General features: G+C 39.4%; 1 protein-coding gene and 1 long non-coding RNA gene across 6 annotated transcripts in view; one reads left to right on the top strand and one right to left on the bottom strand.

Annotated features, from left to right (window-relative positions):
- The window catches only part of TIPARP (TCDD inducible poly(ADP-ribose) polymerase), a 29,805-nt gene extending 11,038 nt beyond the window's left edge, over window positions 1-18,767 (bottom strand). The window contains exons 1-2 of the mRNA XM_040480577.1: window positions 18,521-18,767; window positions 14,285-15,242 (exon numbers count right to left, since the gene is read on the bottom strand). Coding sequence (XP_040336511.1) covers window positions 14,285-15,201 — 917 coding nt within the window. The 5' untranslated portion in view covers window positions 15,202-15,242; window positions 18,521-18,767. The remainder of the gene's footprint in view (window positions 1-14,284; window positions 15,243-18,520) is intronic.
- Window positions 18,768-18,880: 113 nt separating this feature from the next.
- Window positions 18,881-22,964, top strand: LOC121033893 (uncharacterized). 5 transcript variants are annotated; one of them, XR_005792179.1, is made up of 4 exons: window positions 18,881-19,028; window positions 21,236-21,329; window positions 22,226-22,285; window positions 22,924-22,962. It is a non-coding gene; the product is annotated as an uncharacterized LOC121033893 (long non-coding RNA). The 5 variants fall into 5 exon arrangements; XR_005792176.1 differs by having other exon boundaries at window positions 22,223-22,285; window positions 22,924-22,954; XR_005792180.1 differs by lacking the exon at window positions 22,924-22,962 and having other exon boundaries at window positions 18,884-19,028; window positions 22,226-22,775.
- Window position 22,965: the final 1 nt, after the last annotated feature.

The raw sequence follows: 22,965 nt of genomic DNA, 5'->3' as shown, positions 1-22,965 counted from the left end.
CAGGTGTCTGAACAAACATTCCCATTAATTAACTAATTTCCTTGCCATAAATTAAGATTTTGAAAACTATTAATTTTGACCTATGGGTTTTGTTGATTAGTACAACACTTTCCAAATTCTGCTCTTGGAACACTTGCTTCAAGGACTGTGAATGAGTATTCCCCGTAAAAAGCATTCTGTGGTCAAATGTTGGGAAAAAAACTCGGTTACACAAGGCTAAACAATTTACTTACTACAGCCATTCCTCAGTCCCTTTTGTATGCTAAGGTAAATACTCAAGTACCATGATGAGGGCTATAAAGTATCCTTCCAAACCTATGACAGTGCTCTTTTTTTTCATTAATACCTAATAACATATCTCGATAACACCCCTGGCAAACGTCAGGGCAAGAAAATCTATTTCCCACCCTTCATCCTAGTGTTCATAATTTTTGAAACAGGTTCTATTTGAAAACAAAACAAAACAAAAACTAAGTAAGTCATCTATCCAACTAATGGTGCCACGAAGCACATAACTTGTAAAAAGCAGTATGTTTCTTTAGAAAGAGGAAAAGACAGAAAGAAAGAAACAGGTGAAAGAAAGAAAGAAAGACCTAAATAGTAGGATATGATCTTAAAAGGAACATTTATATTTAAAAGTTTTATTTATTTTGAGAGAGAGGAGAGGAACATATTCTTTTAATTAAGTGTAAAATGGGAATAAAACAATAAAATGTAGTTTAAAATTACATTTGGACATTTCTTTGTTTAAAACTATTTATGTTAAATAAGGATATTTAAGTCAAAAGGAAAAGTTGTTTCTGGAAAATTCTTAAAAAAAAAAAAGACACATTGAAAACTGCAACTCCTATACTTAATTAAACTTCACATCAAATTGCTTTAAACAATTTTCACTTAATTTTAGGAGAGTCTGATTTCATTGAGCAGAGAAATAATAACCTGTTTCTCCCTCTTAACATAGTTTCCAGTATATAAACAGATTTTCTCCACTTTAAGTTTATCTCCCAGTAACTGTTTCCAATTATGAGTTAAATCCTCAGTATTTTAAGGAATTCTTAGAACAGGCCACCTGGATAGCTCAGCTGGTTAAGCATCTGACTCTTGATTTCCGCTCAGGTCATGATCTCACGGCTGTGAGACAGAGCTCCACGTCTGGCTCTGCACTGAGCGCAGAGCCTACTTAGGATTCTCTCTCCCTCTTTGTCTGTCCCTTCCAGGCTTACACTCTCTCAAAATAAACAAATTAAAAAAAAAAAAAAAAGGAATTCTTAGAACAGCAATTATTATGTTAATATGCATTATAAACAGCCAATGCTTTTTGCTGTTCAAGTACCAGATTTTATTCTGGACATCACTCTAGCAATTTCTGTTTAAGCTTGTATTATTAAGACTTCATAGATAATGATTTGCATGAGAAAGACATCTAAAACTGCAGCTTTTGCCACATCCTCTGTGCATTTCAGTCCATTGGGCATTATGAAATTTCTATGACAAATCCTAATTTACTACAATCAACTGTTCTTTGGATTGATGTATCAAAGTACTGTTTTAGCTCTATTTGATTTTCAATATGCTTTTCTAGACTTTGCAGAGACAAAACAACAAATTTGAAAAACATTAAATTATCTTTTTATAAGATTAATTTTACCACCTGCTCTCCCTTAAACAGGGAATGCTTCAAAAATCCAAAGCCAAGAGTTTCTTTTCTCCTCCATCTGCATCAGTAGAAAATGCATGCAGTGCAGATGCCAAATTTTCAACATACACCACTTTTCCTTATCAAACCATTGTTTCCTATTATGAGAAAGCAGTTATGAGTCATGTATGTGTGATAATAGTGATGGTGGGCTGTATTAAGCAATACACAAAGAATTAAACAGATGTAGTTCCTGGCTTCTAGGGGCTTCAAGAGAGAAATAACTAACAAAACATAAAACCAAAGAGTCGGTACATCTGCCTATCCAAACTTATCAGTGGCAAATACATCCTGGGAATGAGAGGACAAAGAGTAGGCATGCAGCATGATGGGAGAGGAGGTAACTGGTGTCCAGGAATGGCAGCATTCATTATGGGACATAAGGTAGTTACTGGTGCTCAGGAATGGAAAAAGGTCAGGAAAAATTAAGAGGCTCTACTGCACCAATCCAAGATAGCTTTCTCGAAGAGAAAGAATTTTAGGAACAGTTAAATAATAGGAAATAATGCCAGTAAGAAAAAGGTTGTGTGGAAGAACAAGAAAAGAGTTCTTCAAGCACTGTGCTTTCTGCAAGAGTGCAGACCGGGAAGGACAGGAGCAGTGCAAATAGGTGGAAATGGAAACCTTTCAAACAGGGGTACATAACAGATGAGGGAAGGTGAACCAGGATATAATAGGCAATGTGAGAGATGTCAGGCCATGAACTGAGGAAGCCCAGAGTCTCAGAGCCTCAAATAAGAGTGCAAATTTAGAGTATTGAGCAGATGGTGATAAAGGGTCAAAGCAGTAAATACAGGATGTGAGAAGACTGAGCAAGAGAGACAATGCTAGAGATTCAGAGGTAGAGAGAGGCTTTGTAAAAGCAGAGTGAAAAATCCTGGCAGCTGAAAACCCTGTCTGGCCTAAGGGCATCCCCAGTGAGGGACAGCCAGAAAAGATTGAGTATGGGAGATAGCCGCCGTGCAGGATTTAAATTTGGCTAAATACATCATGTGGGTAAATCAATCAGTACTGACTTACCCAAGATATAACCCTATCTGATGAAATTGGGAACAAAAATCTTGTAAAAAGATTGATGATTTTTCTACAAAGGGAAGAATGAACTTGAACTACTGAAGTATTAACAATTCTGTTTCCACGTGCTTCACCAATAAACACAACACCACACATACCATTGTAAGAATCCAGATACAAAACTAATTTAAAATTGACAAGAACACCCATTCTCATAATTTAGATGCTTTATAAAATCGTTTTCCTCCTACTCAACAAATATCTCAACATACCAATTAGATAACAAATATTGGAGAATGTTGTCTTATGTATAGAGCACCAACATCCACACTAAGTCAGAAAGAATGCCCCACAGTGTATAGTCTTCTATGTATACTGCAAATACAAAAAAAAAAAAAAGTAAACAGGGCCTATGATGTAAATGATAATAAACAGAGCTGTAATGAAAACCAAAACTATTTTTTAAAACGTTCCTGAACAAAATAGAAATTAGTAAGAACATGACGTTTGTTAGATAAATAGTTCTTGGGATTATGCATTTGGAAGCTCAGTAAAGAATATAACCGTTTCAGATAATTTCTCTGTATTTACAAATTGTTTGAAACCAAGAAAAGAAATGCGACAAAAACAAAAACATCTTCAGTAAATATATTAACCACTGGGCTCTGTGCTGGGGATAAGATGAAGAAAGGTTAGTGTCAGTAAGAAGAGAGAAGCAAACCCAGTGGTACAGTGTGAAGTGTGGCACAATGGTGCTCTGAGTACCAGAGGCAGAGGGCCTACCTCTGCTGGAAAAAGGGTCAGGAAAGGGGACATGGGGGTATTCTAGAATAGATGAAATGGGAGCCAAGTCTGGCTGGTCATCAAGCAAGACAATGGGAGGCAAGACATCACATGCAGAGTGACTGACATGTGTAGAAGCCAACCAAACAAGGCACGAGAGACCCAAGGGCGTGCAGTACATACAGTTCATGTGGGAGGTCAGGGTTTATGTGCGTGTGAGAGGGATGATAAGAGATAAGACTGGACTGGATAGTTTGGCTGGGCTAGATAATGAAGAGCTTTGTATACTGGGTTAAGAGGTCAGGACTTGATTCTGTGGGCAATAGGACTCACTGGTGGATTTTTAACAAAGTTCAGACTTGCCTTTTAAAAAGCCACTGCAACAGTGGTGGTATGAAGGACTGATTTGTTTATCTTTGGTAGGGGAGGGTGGGGAAGGCTGAGGGGGAAGGGTGGAGACAGACACTTACTTGCTAAATACTTATTAGCATGTTTATTATTAATATTTATTATTCTATGCTTAACCATCTGTAACTACTAGAACTGCACATGAGACAAATGATGACTGAGAACTAAGGAGGCAACAATAGGGGTGATTTGAGAGGTATTTAAGAGTTAGACTCTAACTACATAAAATAAGATTACATGTGAGGCTGAAGGGAACGTAGAGTCTAGGATGTGTCCCAAGTTTCTGATCTAGACGACTGGATAAGGTGCCATTACATGAGACAGGAATTGCAGGAGGTAGAACACATTTAAGTGGAAAGATGATGCAAATAAAATATAGAACTCGGATTTTAGTAAAGGTCAATTAAAAATGAGTTTTCTGGGCCTACTCAGTACAGTTTTAATCAGATGGGTTAGATTTCCAAAATTTGGCTTCTATCCTCTAAGCATTAACTGGTTTCTACAAGGATTAACCTATGATCCCAAACTAACACTTGCCCTAATCAGTTAACTAGACACACTTAATAGGTCCTCTAATAATTTTATTACTATGATGTAGTCTTCTGCTACAGATTTGAGACAGGCATGAGAGATGCGACATGTTTGTTGCTGCTGAAGAAATTTCACAGACACACAAAATATAGCTGGCTTTTGATACCTGGCTTTGATGTTTCCAGGACTCATTTAGCAATGCTGGAATATTTAGAAGCTTGCATATCCCTTCAAATATGTTACAAGGTGATGAGAATCAAAGCCATCGCATATATAATACCAACATATTATGTGATAGTGGTGTAGTGATTAAACTTCAGAGGACTATGCATTCTAACTTTATGCTTCGGAAACATAGTAAACCGTCATTTATTCTGTTACTAATTAAGATTTTTGCTAACACTGACTCAAATAAATAACACAGAGTTCCTGAGGCAATAAAAATCATCTATAAATTCTTACATACATACCAACATCTTTCAATATTTACCAGAGGTTAGAATTCTATACTTAACTTCTACACTACAACATGGGTCTTGGTAACAACTGGATTTTCCCCCTTTATATCCAGGAGTAGCTACAGGCACAGACATATCTACAAATCAAAATTGGAAGTTTATATTATGATGCATACGACCCTCAGTAGTTATGGGCAGGCTAAGAATCAAATGTTGACAATTCAATCTATCCACTTCTAAGGAGACCCTCACCTCATCAAAACAGGATTGCTGAGGCTTAGCTCACTCCGTAAAACAATTAACATCAAACTTGGGTCATGGATTTATCTTATGGTTCTAAGTACCTCAAATGATTCTTGGGTAAAAATATCCTCACTTTAAGATGATTCACAATGAGTTTCTGGGAATCAATTTTTAAAAAGGTGATCATTGTAAAGCAAAATCCTGACTGTATGTGCTGCTCCCTTGTTACCTCCTGAGATATTTTGGAAGCAGGTGAATGACATGGCACAAAATTAGTGAATGGATGCTGTCTAGAATCACTGTGATCTGTGTGCTTAAACCCCATGTCTGATTTACAAATTGTTAGACATCTACCTATGGTCTTAAAGTCATTCTAGAATGAACACACTGAAATAAAAATGAGAGGATAAATAAGAGGAGAAAAAAGGCAGGCAGGTAGATTTCCTACATGAAAGAATACTATTTTTAAGCTTTCGGAATTCTGTATTCTCCAAAAGTAGGTGGGTAACTAAACAAACACATAACACAGTTTATTCTCAAAAACCTTTGTACTAAGACACATTTGAGTACACCTAAGTGTTTCCTAAACCTTTAAAAAATACCATACACCCCTGTGCCCTATGCAACCACTAAAAGCAAATTACAATATTCACTTGAGGAAAAGAACTTACTAAATTAAATTAAGTTTTTTGCTTGTTTTTATTACAAAACTACTAGATCGAAGGAAAGAACACAAAAGAACTTTCTAATAAGACGTGGATAAGCCTAAAATCTTTCATAAATAAAATTACACTTATGAGATCAGAAGATCTCACTGCTATCTATTTACAGAGGCATGGGATTAAATTTTGCACTCTGAAGACATCAGAAATGTCATACAGCCTTAACTTTTATCCAAGTTCAGTCACATGTCCTGAGGCTCCTAGAAGGTAACTTAAGTGAGACATACTTGTCAACCATGGCCTGAAGAGGAAATGAAACTTAATTTCTATAAGAATAGCTGGGATAGACAGCATATAACAGACTTTTTTTTTAATGTGTATCATATCGTACACTGCCTTAAATTATGAAGTTACGGCTTTTAATGAAGAGGAGTAAATATCCCATTTGTTAAGTGAAATATTTTTAAAACTGTGAAGTTTCTATCTTACCTCAAAGTAGACAATAAAAATTGTTTGCCATGTACTCAAGGCACAATACTGATTAATTTTATGGATATAGAATTTGACAGCATTGAAAGAGGGCTGAAATATATTTGTTTATATAACTTTTCTACTTAATTACAAAATCAACTGTATGTAAGTGCTAAAATTGCTTTAAAAATTACTTTCAAATAACCTCAAACAATTCAGAACTCATTTACACATAAATGAAATAATTATAAACATTATAAAATATATCCTCTAATAACCACCAGTAAGATACAATCTATTAGCTTAATTTATTTAGAGATTGACTTTTAAAATTACAAATTCCTTTAAAAAAGGTTTTTATTCAGAATTTTCTCAATTTAGCCTTGTCTTTTTGCCTGGTTAGTGCAGATTAACTGATAAATGAGCAAATTAATATACACTTTGATGGCTTATTATGAGAGGTCTCAAGACTAGAGATTTGAATGTATGCAAACTAACCATATAGAGAATTCATCACTTCCTGAGTTTTTTAAAGCAAATTTCTCAAAAGGGGGGAAAACAAAAGACTCCCTACAGAAAACATATTAAGAGATACTTTTTTAATTATCTAAGTTTCATAAACTATGATCACAAAACCTTTCAAAAGGATCTTTAATCAGTAACTTTTTCGAGGGGAGAGGGATTCTACAAAACCAAGCTTCTCTGATAGATTCAATTTTATCAATAGACAGCCTAAATTATTTTCTGATGTGTGGCAGCATTTGGACAATCGAAACATCAGAAAGTAAGCAAACAAAGTTCCTTCTGTTTCACATATTCTACCCCCATTCAAGGAGGTCTTTCTTTTATTACCTCAGAAAGCAAATCTAGTATTTCTGCTGCATTTATTTTTATTCTCTCAATGCCTGGAAGTGAAAGAGCGAAGCCAGGTGACAGTCAGAAACCAAAAACCAACCGCAACAGGAAATATTTAGAGTATTTTGTACCATTTGCCCTCTCCACGCCCTGATCAGCTGCAGGAGCTGTGAAGATCACAGGGTGCAGGCAAGATTCTGAAAGCACACACACTACTACAAGCAAAATCACCCTTGGGCCCCTACCGCTGCCGTTCTTGCCCTGACTATTCAGTGCTGGTAAAAATTTCAAGCAAAGAAGGTCACCTAAACTCTATGGCTATATGTCAAATGAGAAGAGGCAGTTTAAAAATCTCTTAATCCAAAAAGGAAAGAAGGTAACGTAACAGAGAGAAATTCCTGTAAGTATGGCCCAAACATATTTTCCAGTCATAAGAGAAGTGCTATGTTCAAGTAAGACTATTCACAAACCCTTCCTTTTGCCCAGAAGCAATAGTGCCCAAATAAAGGACATCCATTTGCATAAAGAATACAAATTTCCTGAACTCTTTCTCAAATAACTTAGTCATGGGAGATTCTAATACACTCCTGACACATTTTGTGGCACACATACTGGCAAATCACTGGTTTCTGTAGAATGTGAAAGGGAACAGTCATTAGCATTCTCACTGTCATAAGAGTTTACCCTTTCATCGTGATGACCATGCAAAGGTTCTTTACTGGCCAAGTGGGTGTTGCCAGTAAGTAAACAGCACATAGGACAGAGAAAGATCAAGGAGACAGACACATTTCGTTGTGTGGACACAGCAAATAGGAATGCTTAGTTAACTCCCTTCTACACTTGTCTTAGCAACAGGTTAGGTCAGCAATAGGTTAGGTCAGCAAGGAAAATTTTAAGTTTCACAATTAAAAGTGTTAATATCATCAACTTCTAAAATTTAACTTAGTGATCACAGAATTGGTTATAGTTAGCACAAGACTGCTATATTGTAATTCTGCACAAATCAAATATAAACCTTATTTATAAACTACCAAGTTGAATGGAATTTATTTTACATAAAATCCTTTTTTTCCCCCTGCCAGACTTCAGGATGTATTTCAGAACTTACCCACTGCCATTTTAAATTCCCCTATTAACAAGGAATTTATATTAGAATTTCAAGGCTTTTAGTTCATGTATCAGGGACTGGGCTGGATTAGGTTTAACACTTACAGGGATATTTTTTTAATGTTTAATTTTGAGAGAGAGACAGAGAAAGAGAGAGACACAACACAAGCAGGGGAGTAGCAGAGAGAGAGAGAGAGGGACACACAGAACCCAAAGCAGGCTCCAGGCTCTGAGCTGTCATCACAGAGCCCAATGCGAGGCTCGAACTCATGAACTGTGAGATCATGACCTGAGCCTAAGTCAACAGCAGTCAGTGGCTTAACAGACTGAGCCACCCAGGTGACCCCTTTTTTTCTTAATTTTTTTTTTTAACTTACAGGGATTTTAAATAGAGGCAAGTCTGTGCATAATAATTCCTAGACTCTAGAAAGCAATACCACAGATAACCTATAAATATAATACATCTGATTTTGTTAAAAAAGTTCCTCATACCTAAAAGGTACTTGTTTGCTCCTAGAAATGGTGAACTTTAGAACATAAGTATTTTATTCCTTTATACAGTTTGTGTTTATGGTGTCACAAAGTTCAGTTCAACCCAAGATCTTAAGCTATTACCTAAAAATTTCAAACCCAGAATGAAACAGAACATGGCTCAACCCTCAGCACTCTTGTGTCTTCCAAAGATACAAAATCACTCAAGTTCACTTCACTTTAGTTTAAAACTCCCAGATATATTTTAAAAGAGAAATCCAGCTGCTTTTATGAAGGGAATTTCTTGCAAAACTTAACAGTATCCAATTACCAGAACCAGCCTTATAAAGTTGTGCCAGAATAATCAAAAATCATCTTATAGCTCCAAGTATGTTTTTCCTTTGTAAAAATATACACATGTACTTAAGTTTTCCTTCCACAAAAAAGGCAAGTGCAACTCTCAAACAGGACACCAGTAATTATTAAGGGTTGCTGATCTAGATTAAGAGGACATCAGGTACAAACTTAAGTGTGATCAAAATTATTACAATCAGATAAAGGATGCGGAATCTGGTGGTCTCAAATCAAAGGATAAGAAATAAAAGAGGTCATAGGAAAACAGTCATAATCTCAAATGGCTGGATTTTAGTAGCATCTCTTGAGTAGCCAAGTTTTGTACGGGCTCCATACTGTTTCACCCTTTAGAAAGAGCCCCCAAGCCTAATATAAAACTAAGGATCACTTAGATCAGAGATGCACAGACAAAATTTATGAATTTACTTGCTTCATAGTAGAATGCAAATCCAGAATCCAGAAATTCTAGTGTAAAAGTAAGAAAGAGATACAGGAACATAGCAGACTTCATCAAATTGCAGCTTTTTCATGTCCACATATGCAGAATGAAGTCTTAAATGTTGAATGGACCATTATTTTTTCCCACTTATTTATAATAAAAAATAAAAGCTTTAGAGTCAATGCAAGAAAATGCATACTATATCATGCCAGATAACCTTATAAGCTATTTTCTTCAACTGTCTGATTTAAAAGTTATACATCTTTGGCTTTAGCAAGGTTCATTTTCATTACCATAAATACTTCAGGAACAGACTGACCCCAACCTGCAGCCAGGTGACAGCTGCTTCAAAAAGTCTAATCTTCTTATTGACAAAAAAACAGAAAGGAAATAAATGGATGATTGCTATTGATTCCCATGATAGCTCTACACAGACCCAGTAACTCCTCTGGATTAGTATAGACAGAAGCCAATTAGTTTTATTTCATATGTAAATAGAGCATAAAGAGGTACAAAAAATAATTCATTGGATTGCTTTATCCTAAAGCAGAAGGCACACATTTTGAAAGTCACTTCAAACACAGTTCTTGCTTATGGAGCTCTCTCTTTCTCTTAGGCAGGAATTTTTAAAATAAATTCAAACTCATCCAGCTGTGTATATTCAAGAAATACCAAAAAGTCACAAGGCACAGTAAGTTTCAGCTGTTCTCCTCTCTCCAGTGTTATCAATAACACATAATGAGTTAGTTCCTATATCATCACAGCTGTGCAGGCCAGAGCTAACTTGGCTAAATTAACTATTCTAGTATAGTTCAGTCAGGAGCTTGCTCTACTTTAGATCATGCACTCTTCAAGTCAAATAAAAAATAGGAGCATATGCTCTCTATTATCATTAATATGCAGTCCTCTCTGTCTTCTTTCACAGAGTTCCTGTGAAATCATCTAATGGTATTGTCCCTTGGCCAGATTAAAGAAAAACACAAAAAACTCCTAAGAGCAATCACAATCACTCAAAACTAAGGCTATAACAACTCTCTATGCTTAAACCATAACTAGTAAAACTCCCTCTCGTATCAATAAGCCTTAATTCCAAAAGAGGAGAAAACAACATTGGCCTCTGAGAAAAATTAACCATGGAATCAGGGTTTGCAATTTTCTTCTTCACCCTCCCCCTTTCAGGAAATTCAGAATTCGAAATAATCACTGGTCATATTTTCATGTACAGGTTACCTCCAAAATATATTCTGCAGAGTGCCTTTTCTTTATGGGTGATAATAACTGGAAGACTATTCTGTATTCTGGCACACTTTAAAATGAATGTAAAATGAAAAACAATGGTGATCTCAGTTGCTAAAGGGAGATTTGCACATCCTCCACAATTTCAATTACCCACAACAGTATTCCACACAGTTTGTAAAGCTCTTTCAAAATTGCTTAGTCCTGCCATTTAGTATCATTTTCTATAAGGATGAGTGCCTAAGCTGTCAGAGACTATGTTTTCTTAATCTAAAACACAACATTCAATGTTGTTTTCTTAACTGTGTATTTGGAATCTGGAAATTCTCCAAAGCCCATCCCGTGTACAAAAGAAGCCTTGGCATCTAAATATGGGGAGTTCATACATACAACTACTTTCAGTTGATGTCAGCAATAAACATCTAGAGATATATAAAAGCAGAGTGAAAAAGCGAAGTGGGATTGTATCATAATTTGGGATAAAGACAAAACTCGAAAAGAATAATTAAAATAATTTCACTATAATAAACCAAGTAAGCATTTACTATTGAAATCCTCTTTTTAAAACATTTTTAGCATCTAGACATCTTGACTAAAGAGTTGGAAGAGACCTGTGAACTTATCTGGCTCAACTTCCTTTCCAATTTCATTCTTGAGAATAAAATAAATACTGTACATCTAATTTGGATTAAATTAGATGTTAAATCCAATCCATTTGCAAAACAAAGAATTTCATCTGCAGTTTTGAGACTACAAACTTTTGTCTCTGCTAGAGACCCAGAACTATGAACTCTTCCCAAGTTCCATACATACAATGAAGTATCTCACGGATATAGCATATAATAATGATCTACCAAGTCGTATAAACTGCTGAAAATAAGTGGGAAAAACAACTGCCATTCATTGTTTCTGCATCCGAAGACTGCTAGGCCAGACTTGGACATATACACAGCTGAACACACACTTCCTGGTTATGTGCAATCTGTACAGATAGACCAGCTTTACAGGCCTGACCACAGAGATTAATAGCTTTAGCCAAATAATGTGGTAACCATGTGAACCTGGGCTGCTCCAGCTTGTTTGTGAATCTCTCAGCAAGGCTCAACATGCCGTTATCTGCATCTTGTTGCCAGGAAACACAACATCGCTTCGGAATACAAGGAAAACCAGGTTGCAATGACCACAGGTCAACTTCCCAAAAGCCTAATTTTTGACACTTAGCTATCTACAATCTTATATTTCTTACTGTTGTCTATGGAGAACTTCACTTTACTAGTAATTAACTGTTAATACTTTTTTGCTATTTTTATCAGAGCAGGACCACTTACTACCATTAACAATGTAGCAGCAGAATTAGTAATTACAATAATTCACTGACACTTAAAATACCTGATCTAAGAGAGTTCTTGGATTTTCTGAGATCAAAATACCTGTCTTGCTTTGCTCATGGTAACAGAATGTAATGCGTTGGACAATAGTCCTGCTAGTTTCTTCCTGACCAATTCAAACAGATAGAAACTTAATGTACCAAGATGCTGAAGTACTCAGCAGACTGGAAATTTGCTTCATAAGAGTGAAGTGGGAGGCCACTGTTCTGCACTTTTGCAATCTGGAGATGGAAGGATTACAGTGGCTTTGAGAATATGTAAAATTAATTACCCTTGACATACCAATTAGAATTGCTAGCTCATGGGCAACAGAGATTTTGGACAATACCTTATTAAAAAAAGATTTTTAAGATAAAATAGAAAACATTTTTCTCTCTTCCAATGCTGGCTTAAAAAAAAAAAAGAAGAAGAAGAAAGTTAAATGTACTTAGCTTTATTGCAGGATCTAAGAAATTTTGCTACCCAAGCAAGATAGAATCTTGAAAACCTAGTATTAATAAATGTATTGTCTTGATAACATCTTGATTTTCCTGATCAGGAAAGCTACATTCTTAGTATTATCTTACTTTTATCCCAAGGGGCTTCCATATAACAATGCCTTAAACTTGGGCCTTATATTGTTTCTCATTTTATCCCATGCATCCCTTTTGAAACAAATGATGCAAAGTTCTAGTCTCACGATAATTAAGTTGCTAAAAAGACACACAGATCTGTGTACTATACAACTTACATAATGCAATATCAAAAGAAAACCACTTACCTAATACTAAAAGGGAACAAATTAAAAAACAAAACCAAAAACCTGGTTTCTACAATACCAACAATGCCCTGGCACTATGTTAGAACACAGAAGGTTAACATCAAGACTAACAAAATTAGACAACTTGGAAACGTTTACTGACACCATTTGATTACTGGCTCTCCAGACACTTGGGTTAGTGTAACCCAACTTATCTGTGAAAAAAGAGGACTCTTAAGAAAGTTTTCTCTCAGACTTGTGGGTTAGGATTCTCAGCATATTTTTCCTTTCTATGGGTCATGCCTCTCAGTACTGTATTAGGCCATTCATTATCTGTGAAGCTGTCAGGTTGCCTTCATTGTCTCCCAAGTCAGGTAGCATGGACAGATGTGTTCTTCTCCCCTCATAGAATTTTAATCCTTTCTCTTGGTCATAGACAAATAGCTAGTAACATCATATACTTTAACTCCTATACTACAGGAGAAACAAATTTGAAATGTAAAGATTAATGCTTATTACACAGCCATTTTTACACTAGCAACTTCACACATGGCAACTACCATTTCTTTCAATTTATATTCAATTAAGTAAGAATTCAGATGTGGAAATTTCAGTTCCCTATCTGAATTTGCACTAAAAGAACTGAATTATTTACATACATGTCTTGCATACAAAAACTTGAGGATTACTGTTTTTTATGTAAATGGTAAATCAACATATCTATTAACATAAAATTTCTCTGTAAATCAACATATCTATTAACATAAAATTTCCCTTCAACTCACTGCTCAGGTCTAAGAAAACAGCCTGAATTGTAGAACAATTTTCTCTACAAGGTAAACAGAATAATAAACTTAAAGGTAGAAAGACTTAAGGAAACTTAAAAAAGAAAAAAAAAATTAATGTTTGGGCATGATTCAGAAGTTTGGGAAGAAGCTCATAGAAAAACCATATCATTCAAAATGGAAAGAGGGACACAGATATCTCCAAATGATACTATTTTCCTTTAAAAAACTAGCAGCTACTCAACATGCAAAACTTTAAAATTAGATAAATTTGGTATTCATTATTTGTGCTACAGTAAGATTAACCTTGGATTTTCTTTCAAAAGCAAGCTCTTTTGTGTGATTAAAACAGTATCTGATTCACAACATTCAATGTATATGCAACTTCTCTGGCACACACATACTGTACAGAGTGACATATGGATTGTTCAAATCATAAAACTTCATAATCTGGTTAGGTGAATACTCTGCATTAAACCAACATGAAAAACCAGGTTAGCATACAGCTGAAAGAGTAACAGTAAAGAAAAGAATAAAACCTGTTAGGTTACTACTGAAAGAAACTACCCTACTAATAAGCATTTAGCCTCTTGACCTTCTCTATAGGACTTAACAATAGTTTTAAAGTAGTTATAAATACATACCCATACTTCATTCTCATTCTATCATTCTCTGGGTTACAGTAAAATCTTTCCAAGTGCTCCTGGGAATCAGTGGATACACTCTGCCACTTTTGAGTAGTTGTCCTCTTGATCTGCCAATGATATGGCAAGACCGTGTGGTGCTTCAAACAATCCCTGCCATAAATACAAGTGCCTTGCAAAAAGTCCATGCAAATTTCAATTCCATTCTCTTGGTGAGTGTGGTACTGTAGCTGGTTCACCAGCTCAAACACAAGGTCAAGGGAAGCCTCTTCACTTTTGTCCTGAAAAAGCTCGGTACTCAACTTATCACTGGTGTCCAAAATGTACTGGATTGTAAAATTGTTGTCTTGGAAAACCCCTGGAATGTAATCCATGACTTTGTCTATGCAGTCAGGACTAGTAGGAACATCACTTGAAACGGGGTGCAAAAGGTCAGTTTGGAAGTGCCCTGCTGTAGAATCTGCCACCGTCCCACTGATAGCTTCCGGTGGAAAGCTGTGATCCTGGATTGGAACCACTTGTTCTGGAGTATCAGTGGAAGGATGAGCTTCTGGTATTTGGCCCCCAACATTTGTCCCATCAGGAATCAGGACAGACATACTGTTTTCCGCTGGTGGACATGATGGATTGATTTCCAGGGGTTTTTTCACAATAGGTTCATGTAAGCTGCTCTCATCTGCACTCTGGTTTCTAGATCTAAAAACGCCATCAAGTGAGCCAGATTCTAGCAAAGTATTTAAAATTGGCCTCAAAGACCTCAGGGTTCCGGTTCCCAATCTCTTCTGTTCCTTTTTCTTAAAACAAGTCTTCAATGGAGTGATCTTCTCAGAGAGTCTCATTTGGCATGAAAAGTCATCAGGAGGAGAGGGAGGCTGCACTACACAGTCTGGCTCAGGTTCGGTGGTTTCCATTTCCATGGTGTGGATGAGCTCCAATTGCTCCTCAGAGTCTAAAAATCCTACCAGGAAAGGAAAGAAGATGATCATTTGCAAGCTGACAACAACTGGATCCCATTCATTCATCAAAATGTTTTGTTTTAGTCTGTGACTAAGTCCCTGAAGTCACTCCTCTTATACCATATTTCATCTTTATGGGTCAATTTTAAATTTTAATGAGAAATTAAGGTTCCAAAGCAGCCAAGGCTATTCAAAAGCCCATAGCAGGTAAAGGTAAAGAGACAGTATCTTCTAATAGACTCTTGACATTTATTTGTGGACAATATATGATTGGTAATTCTGCTGGAGTATCAGTTTTTACTGTAAGTCTAGGGTGGAGTTGGGGGGTGGGGTGTAGAAATAAGTGTGGCTAACTGATGACAGCAGGGAAACCACAACTTCTCTGGTTTGTGGTTCTCTTCACAGTTGTTTATCACCTATCTCACGAGGTGACAAAACGGTTTCTTTGTAAAAAAAAAAAAAAAAAAAATTTTTCACCAAATTAAAGATTAACTTCAAAGTTAAATAGTGAGTGAATTTAAAGCATGAGAATCTACCCAGGAAACAGGGGCTGTCAATGGAAATGTTATGTGGGAGAAAGCCAGGGGCATGTTGAAGCACTTCTAAGTTCAAATATATTCCTGAAGGATGTTAGGGGTCTACTTTCACAATTCCCAAAACATTACCACTATTGGAGAAGGAATGCCAGTTGCTTGTTTAGCAACAGAAGCTACATCAGCAGCAACCACTATAGGCTGTTTTAGAGACCAAACACAACTTCTTAACTGCAAAAGGGCCTCCTTGTCCTTGTCTTCAGAAATGACACATACATGGCTTTATCTATTAAAGCAAATGAAGCCATATTATAGAAAAATAATGCAAGAATATAAAACACACACACCAAATGTCACAGCTTCCTAATGAGCTACTCAAACCAAAAAGGTGCTCTCTTCAAAGAATCAGACCCCTTGAAAAAAACTAGAACTTAAAGTCAAAAGCAAAGCAAACTCTGTAAAATGACAAATATCATTGTCTCCTCCTTAGCACTGTAGGAGGTGGAAAAGAGCTGGTGATAAGCAATTAATCTTCTCTCTCTCTCTCTCTCTCTCTCTCTCTCTCTCTCTCTCTCTCTGCCAACAGACTAAAAGAAAAAGAGATCATTGATGCAAGGGTCCGTGGCTTCATCAAATACTCATCCCAGGTGACCAGCACTATGCCTAGCACAATGCACACAGGTGCTCCATAATATTTTTTAACTGAATAACTGAAGAAAAAGCACCTGTTCTGTTAGCCTTTATAGGTCAACAATAACAAAATTATACAACTGAATCCCCAGAAAAATGAATATTAAAGATCTAACTGGAAACATTCATAAATCTATGTATAAAAAGTTCATAATGATCAAACTCAAAGAAAGCACAGTACAGCTAACCCTTGAACAAGGTGGGTGGAAGAGGCGGTTCATGGAACCTACCCCTGGAAAAATCCATCCATAACTTTTTGAGTCCCGAACTTAACTACTAGCAGCCTACCGTTAACCAATAACAAACAGCCGATTAACACAAATTTTGTGTTACATGTGTTATTGTACTGTATTCTCACAACAAAGTAAGCTACAGGAAAGGTTGGGAAAATCACAAAGAAGAGAAAACACATTTACAGTAGTACACAAAATCCACATATAGGTGGACCCGGAAAGTTCCAACTTGTTTTTTAGCGTTCAACTGTATAGAGCCAGGTGTTAGGGCACACGGTAAGTACAAAAGGAAAAGGCAGAAAGAGTTCGGTGTGAGCTGGCATTGTTAGGGAAGGAGGGACTTGACATAAGACATAAATCAACTGGAAAGCCGCCAAGCCAGGCGTTATTATTCATCACTCGGCGCTCTTGCCTCAAGGCACAATTGGCACAGATTGTGGTATTCCCTCTCCACCCCACTAAACCCGCCTGTGCCTTCCCCTCGAGTGCGTGCGCGCGCGCACACAGACACGCGCGCGCGCATGCATGCACGCACACACGCACGCACACACACACACACACACACACACACGCCACTCCTACCACATCCACCCAAGGCAAAACAGACACTGAACCAATTTTATTTATAGAGGTGTACACACACACACGGTAACTTTTCCTGTTATTGCCCTCCGTCAAACTGGGAAATAAAACTGAGGAAGAGGCGGAGAACTGAAGTGGCTGGAGTGGGGAAGTCACTAGAACCCAGTTCCTCAATTAGTTTGCATAACAGAAAAATAAAGATTGGAAGGACACTTCCTCCGGTCCCCCCGCTGCAGGCGACCTACCGCTCCACCCCTCACCTCGTGATCTCACTCCCGGCCCCCGGCGCAGTGCACCGAAACAGCCCGCTGCAAACTCAGGACTCTTCCCCCGCGCAGCCCCTGCGCGACACCCGGACGTCGAGCCCGGGTCCGAGAGACGCCTCCTGCCGGCCGCGGCGGTTTCCGCAGCTCCGCCCCCGGGGCCGCGCCAACTCCGCGCAGCGCGACCGAGGCGCCGCCCGGCTCGGCCAATTCCCGGCGTTCCGGAGCATCGCACCCTCGCCTTCCCCGCGGCAGGCTCCGGAGCGCCCCCAAAACCTCCCCGCAGCCTCGTCCCAACCAGCGACCCCCGCCCAGGCTTCCCCCCATCCCAGAAGCCCCCCAGGGCGCCGTCCACACTTAATTGCTTGCTCGCCTCCTCAACCGACCTTCCTGCGAGGATCGTCCTGCGAGTCTCGGAGGCTCGCAGAAATGAGCCGAGAAGCGCGGGGGGGGGGAAGGCGGTCGGCGCTTCTCGAGGTGGCGGGGAGGAAGGCGAGGACTCCTGTGCCTTCAAAGTTGATCTGAAAACAGCCTGCAAACTTCTGGGCTGCCGCCGGAACGCGGGTCTGCCGAAAGGCTCCCCGCAGCTGCCGTGCCCTGCCCCTCAATCTGCGAAGTGCTTCTCCTCACTTCGCCTCAGAGCGCTCGGGGTCCGCCCGGCGGGGGAGGCCGCATAGACGTGCCCCCGCGCCCACCCAGACCAAGTGGGACTGGGGAGACGCCGGCGACCCTGACTAAACCCTTCAGTGTCTTCCTCAGATTTATACACCTGCCCGAGGCCGTAAGTGATTAAGAAGTGTACACCAATCCCATCCCGGTACTGACGGGATCCGAGTGAATTTGGTAGAAAAAGGCACAGTCTAAACATCAATCACCCCTAGATCCGTGAGAGGCTGCGAAGCCGGAGACCCCCGTCCTCGCCCACCATCCCAGCTAAGGTTTCTCGTCGGCTCCTCAGAGCCCACCCGGAGCCCTTTACCTGATCACGCTGCCTGAGAGAACGGACCGCAGGAGCCGAGTCGCCTCACCGCCGGCTCGCCGGCAGCGTCCGCGCGGGAGGATCGGCGCGCAGGGCAGGCTTAGGCGTCTAAGGGTCGCAGGCCGGAGACGCGACAAGCAGCGAACTGGCCATTCCGCCACCGGGAGTGCAGAAAGCCGCAACCGCACTCCCGATCCAGCTCGCTCGCCTGTCACCCCGAGCTCTGCTTTAAAGTGGCTTCCGGTCGCCTCCTCTCTGCTGCCCCGTCGCGGAGGCGGAGCCTGGGCAGCGGGGGAGAGGGGTGGGGTGAGAGGGCCGGGCGCTCAGTGGGTGCCGGGAAGGAGGCCCGCCCCGCGTGCGCGTGCGCGCTCTCTGGCAGGGAGGCGCGCGAGGGGTGCCTGCGGCGGCCGCGTGCTCCCGCGAGGGGGCGTGTCCTTCCGCGGCCAGCTGGGTCCCCGAGGGTCCAGATCCACGCGCGGGCTGGAGAGCGCGCACGGCTGTGAAGAGGGTAAGTGTGCGCCCCGTGAGGGAGGCTCTACCTGACTGCAGACACGTGAGGGGTCACGGTGTTCCGAGGAAACCCGAGCACCCGAGAGGATGTGCAACGGAACGAGCGGTTTCTGTACAGTAGGCTTTATTTGCCTCCTGGTAAGACGCCTCCTGCCCTTGACGCCGCTGGACCCCAAGAGGAGACAAACGGCTGCTACTGCCACTGTGGCCAGACGGGGTCGCCCTCCGCATACCTGACGGCCCGGCCCAGCAGCGCACCCCGGCCAGTAGCCTACCCGACGCGGTCGGTCGTGGACACTCCTCCGTTTCACGGGAAACGTAGGCAGCGTAACAGAAGGGAAACCTACCTTTGGGGTTTTGACAGTAAGAGCGAATGTATGTGCTTGAAAGCCCTTAAACACCATAGTGAATAATTTATTCACTCAGCAAATGTTTGCTCCGTGTCTATTGTGTGTGTAACTAGGATTAGGCTACATACAGCCTTGATCAGCTCAGACGCCATGCCTGTCTTCGTGGAACTTGCAGAGTACCATACACTCATCTTTAGTATATACATTGCATGTGACTTCGCTATAGTTTCTGGACCATAAAATGGCTTGGATGGTAAGCCTCTTCCTATATCGAACAGCCCTTCAGTGGTAGAGGAAGAAACACTACGTTCAATTCATGTAATCTCTACATATTGGAGAAGAAAGGCCCTTTTCTTTTCCTAGAAGTTAATTATGGCTTATATCCCCAACAGCTGGCAGAGAGAAGGGACCACAGCTTGCAAAGCTGTGCTCTCTGCCTGAGATCTAAACTGACTGAATTCCATAATTCGGAGACTTTCTGGGTTGAAAAAGAAGTCAACTATGACCTTACAAAACATGAAAGCCTATCAAAACAGGAGCTAAGCAGCAGTAGTAATAGAAGTAACTGTTTCAAGCTTTCTTAAACTATTCTATACCAGACTGGGTGACACACCAGCAAAGAATGGATTAAGGGTAGTACCTCCCCAGCAGGCGTATTTCACAGTGCATCAAGTCATGGCCATTCAACTAAGGTAGGATTGATACGGACAGAATTCAGAGGCTAATAGGTGAAATAGAATGCAAGTCTTTGCATCATGCTTACTAATGTGTCATTGGCCAAAGCAAGTCATATGACCAAACTCAGACTCTGTGTATGAGGGGCCCATAAGAGGCCAGGAATATGAGAAGGTGTGGTTCATTTGAGGGGGGGGGGGTTCACTTAGATTAAGGACAGACCACCTTAATCCAGGGATTAATAGTTAAACATTACTTCCAGAGTGTAGCCCTTTGGAATTCCAGTTTGAAGTCTTTCTTCCTCAGGCCCTGAACTCAAATCTTTCACCTTCCATTCCCTACCCACTTCCCCTGAGGCAGTTGAAAATTCTAGCTAGTTCTCAGCCTCTACTACTTTCAGAACATCAGTCGCCCCAGAGAGAAAAATGGCACCAGGTTCTTGACTCACCACTCTTGGATCTAGGTTCCTCAGACTGTTAAAGGTTTACTACTCCAGAAGAGGTATTTTCCACAAGGTCCACCCCAAACGTGATCCCTGGAAGATAATGGGATAAAGAAGGTCCTCCTACAGAACAAAATCAGGAACTGACAGATTAAATGACCAAGGGCATAGATTTCTTGCTAGTTACCTAACAAGATACGTGATGTTGTGTGTACCAGTGCTCACTGTGTATTTCCCATTTTCCCCTTTTCTGATGAGACTTTTACCACCATCCTGTACCCTGTCTACCCACCATTACTTATTAGGAGTACGAGGCAAATAACTTTTCTTTAAAAGTTGGTTCCCAGAGCATGAAGAGCCACACAATGGGAGTATTCCATATCATTGGAACTTCTGGATCCTGGACTGTGAGCTCATTACAATAACTGGATGTAACTTTGAGATTGTTTCTCTTAGGGAGGGGATAAGTATATTCCTTATATGAGAAGAGGGTTAGCAGATACTAATGATTGCCCCTTCCTTATCAGAAAGAGCCTGATACTTTTTAGAGGAAGGGGGAGGGCTAGCAATGTGGCTAGCCAAAAAACTCATTTTCCTAGATTTCATACTCTTATGAGTGGCCATGGCATATAATTCTAGACACATGGTGAAGATTTCTAGAAAACCACTTCTTCCTTAATATATATAGACACCCCTTCCATTTCTTCTTTTCTTCTTTCTCCTATAACACAATGTAAGGATGGAGATGGAGCCTCATGACAAAAATGAAAGTGAACATGATGTGGGAAATATAAAGAAGAGATCCCCAAGATAAGGATTCTGGAGCAGAAAGGTAGGAATCTGAGTCATTCACGATATCTTGAAGCTGCAGCAGCAGTCCTAGACTGGCTACCCCTGAACTCATTGTAACCCCAATTTGGTTAGACTGTTTTCTGTTATATGCAGCTAAACATGTTCTTAGCTAATACATAAACTATGATAAGTTACCTTCTAACTAGTCTTCTTGCTTGGAAGCTCTATCAATTAGATAGCAACATGACCTTATGTCAGAAATATAAGCTGTCACAAAGTAATACATCAACTCCTATAACATTCCCTGCCAGTTTCACAGGTAGACCAAATTGTATAATTAAGAAATAGGTTTGTTAAAGAAAAAATGGAAAGTAGAGAGGAGACAAGAATACCCATAGTTGAACCTTCTAAAGTCCTATTGTAACATTTTGCTGTGGTCTGTTTTATTCGAAGGTTGTTTTTTTTTTCTATCATTATTATTGTATTTTCGTATTTTTAACACTATAAATAGCTTTCCATGTTAACACAATCTTTTGAACAAATAGCCATTTGATAGTCTGTAACTATAACAAGTTTTACTTTACTGGGTCCTTGTCATAGAACTTGTCAATTCACTTTTTAAAAAAAAAAATCATTTATTCACTGAGTATCTACCACATTCAAGTCACTGGATTAAATATTGTAAGTAAACATACATGAATAAGTGGCTCCTCTCAAATATTCTTCAAAACTACAAAAGAAACCTATACATGCAACATATAGGGTATAGGTAGGTGTACACTTTTTATTTACATATGGCCCTAAGACATTTAATTCTTTTTAAATATATTTATAGGATTGAAACGTTCTAATTCCTTTCTGTGTATTCCTTTTGTCGCTAATTTCTGTTACCCGTGTCCACTGGATTTGCCTTGGCATGGCTGATCAATTCAGTAGAGCACTTCCAATGAACAACCTATTCATCCAAAAGCCAAGACTACTTACTGGAAATTTCAGGTGACCCAAGGCCTCCCATTTTTTCCCTCCCATTTTTATTAACATAAGACATGCTATAAAGTATAAGTAACAGTATCTGTTGCTTTCTGTTTTCACAATTATTAGTAATAGTTAATTCCCCAACATCCTTATGGTAGAAAGATAATCATTTCTGGTTACCACATCGAGAAGGAAACAGTGACTAATGTGACTCAGCACAGTGAAAGACTCGAGATTTGAAAACAGAGGCCTTAGCTCTTAGCAATGCTGTACTGAGATTACATGGAGAACACAACCAACTTGCATAAATGGCAGACTGACAATTCCTTATCTGTGAGTGCTAAGTCCAGGCTATAATGTTTTCTGACTATGTATATAAAGACAACTTACTATTTAACTTAAATGAAATTCATATGTGAATGTATCTAATATAGTCAAAGTGAAAGAAAAGTCGAACTTCTTATCTAGACAAAAGAATTACTGTTGTTTTTAAACATACACTCTATTAATGGGTCAGCCCCTGGAACTTACCTAACTTCCCTTTGAGGGGGTGCTGCATGCTTGGCATTCTAGAACAAGAAAAGTTTTGGGCTGAAATTTATTTACGTCAAGTGGGTTTAAAAAAAATTTTTTTTAACGTTTATTTATTTTTGAGACAGAGAATGAATGAGGGAGAGTCAGAGTGAGGGAGACACAGAATC

The sequence above is a fragment of the Herpailurus yagouaroundi genome, unplaced genomic scaffold, assembly GCF_014898765.1.
Source record: "Herpailurus yagouaroundi ecotype Mexico unplaced genomic scaffold, PumYag 159, whole genome shotgun sequence".
In the NCBI taxonomy this organism is placed as follows: domain Eukaryota; kingdom Metazoa; phylum Chordata; class Mammalia; order Carnivora; family Felidae; genus Herpailurus; species Herpailurus yagouaroundi.
The sequence above is the reverse complement of the archived record's forward strand: the minus strand, read 5'-3'. Positions and strand labels throughout refer to the sequence as shown.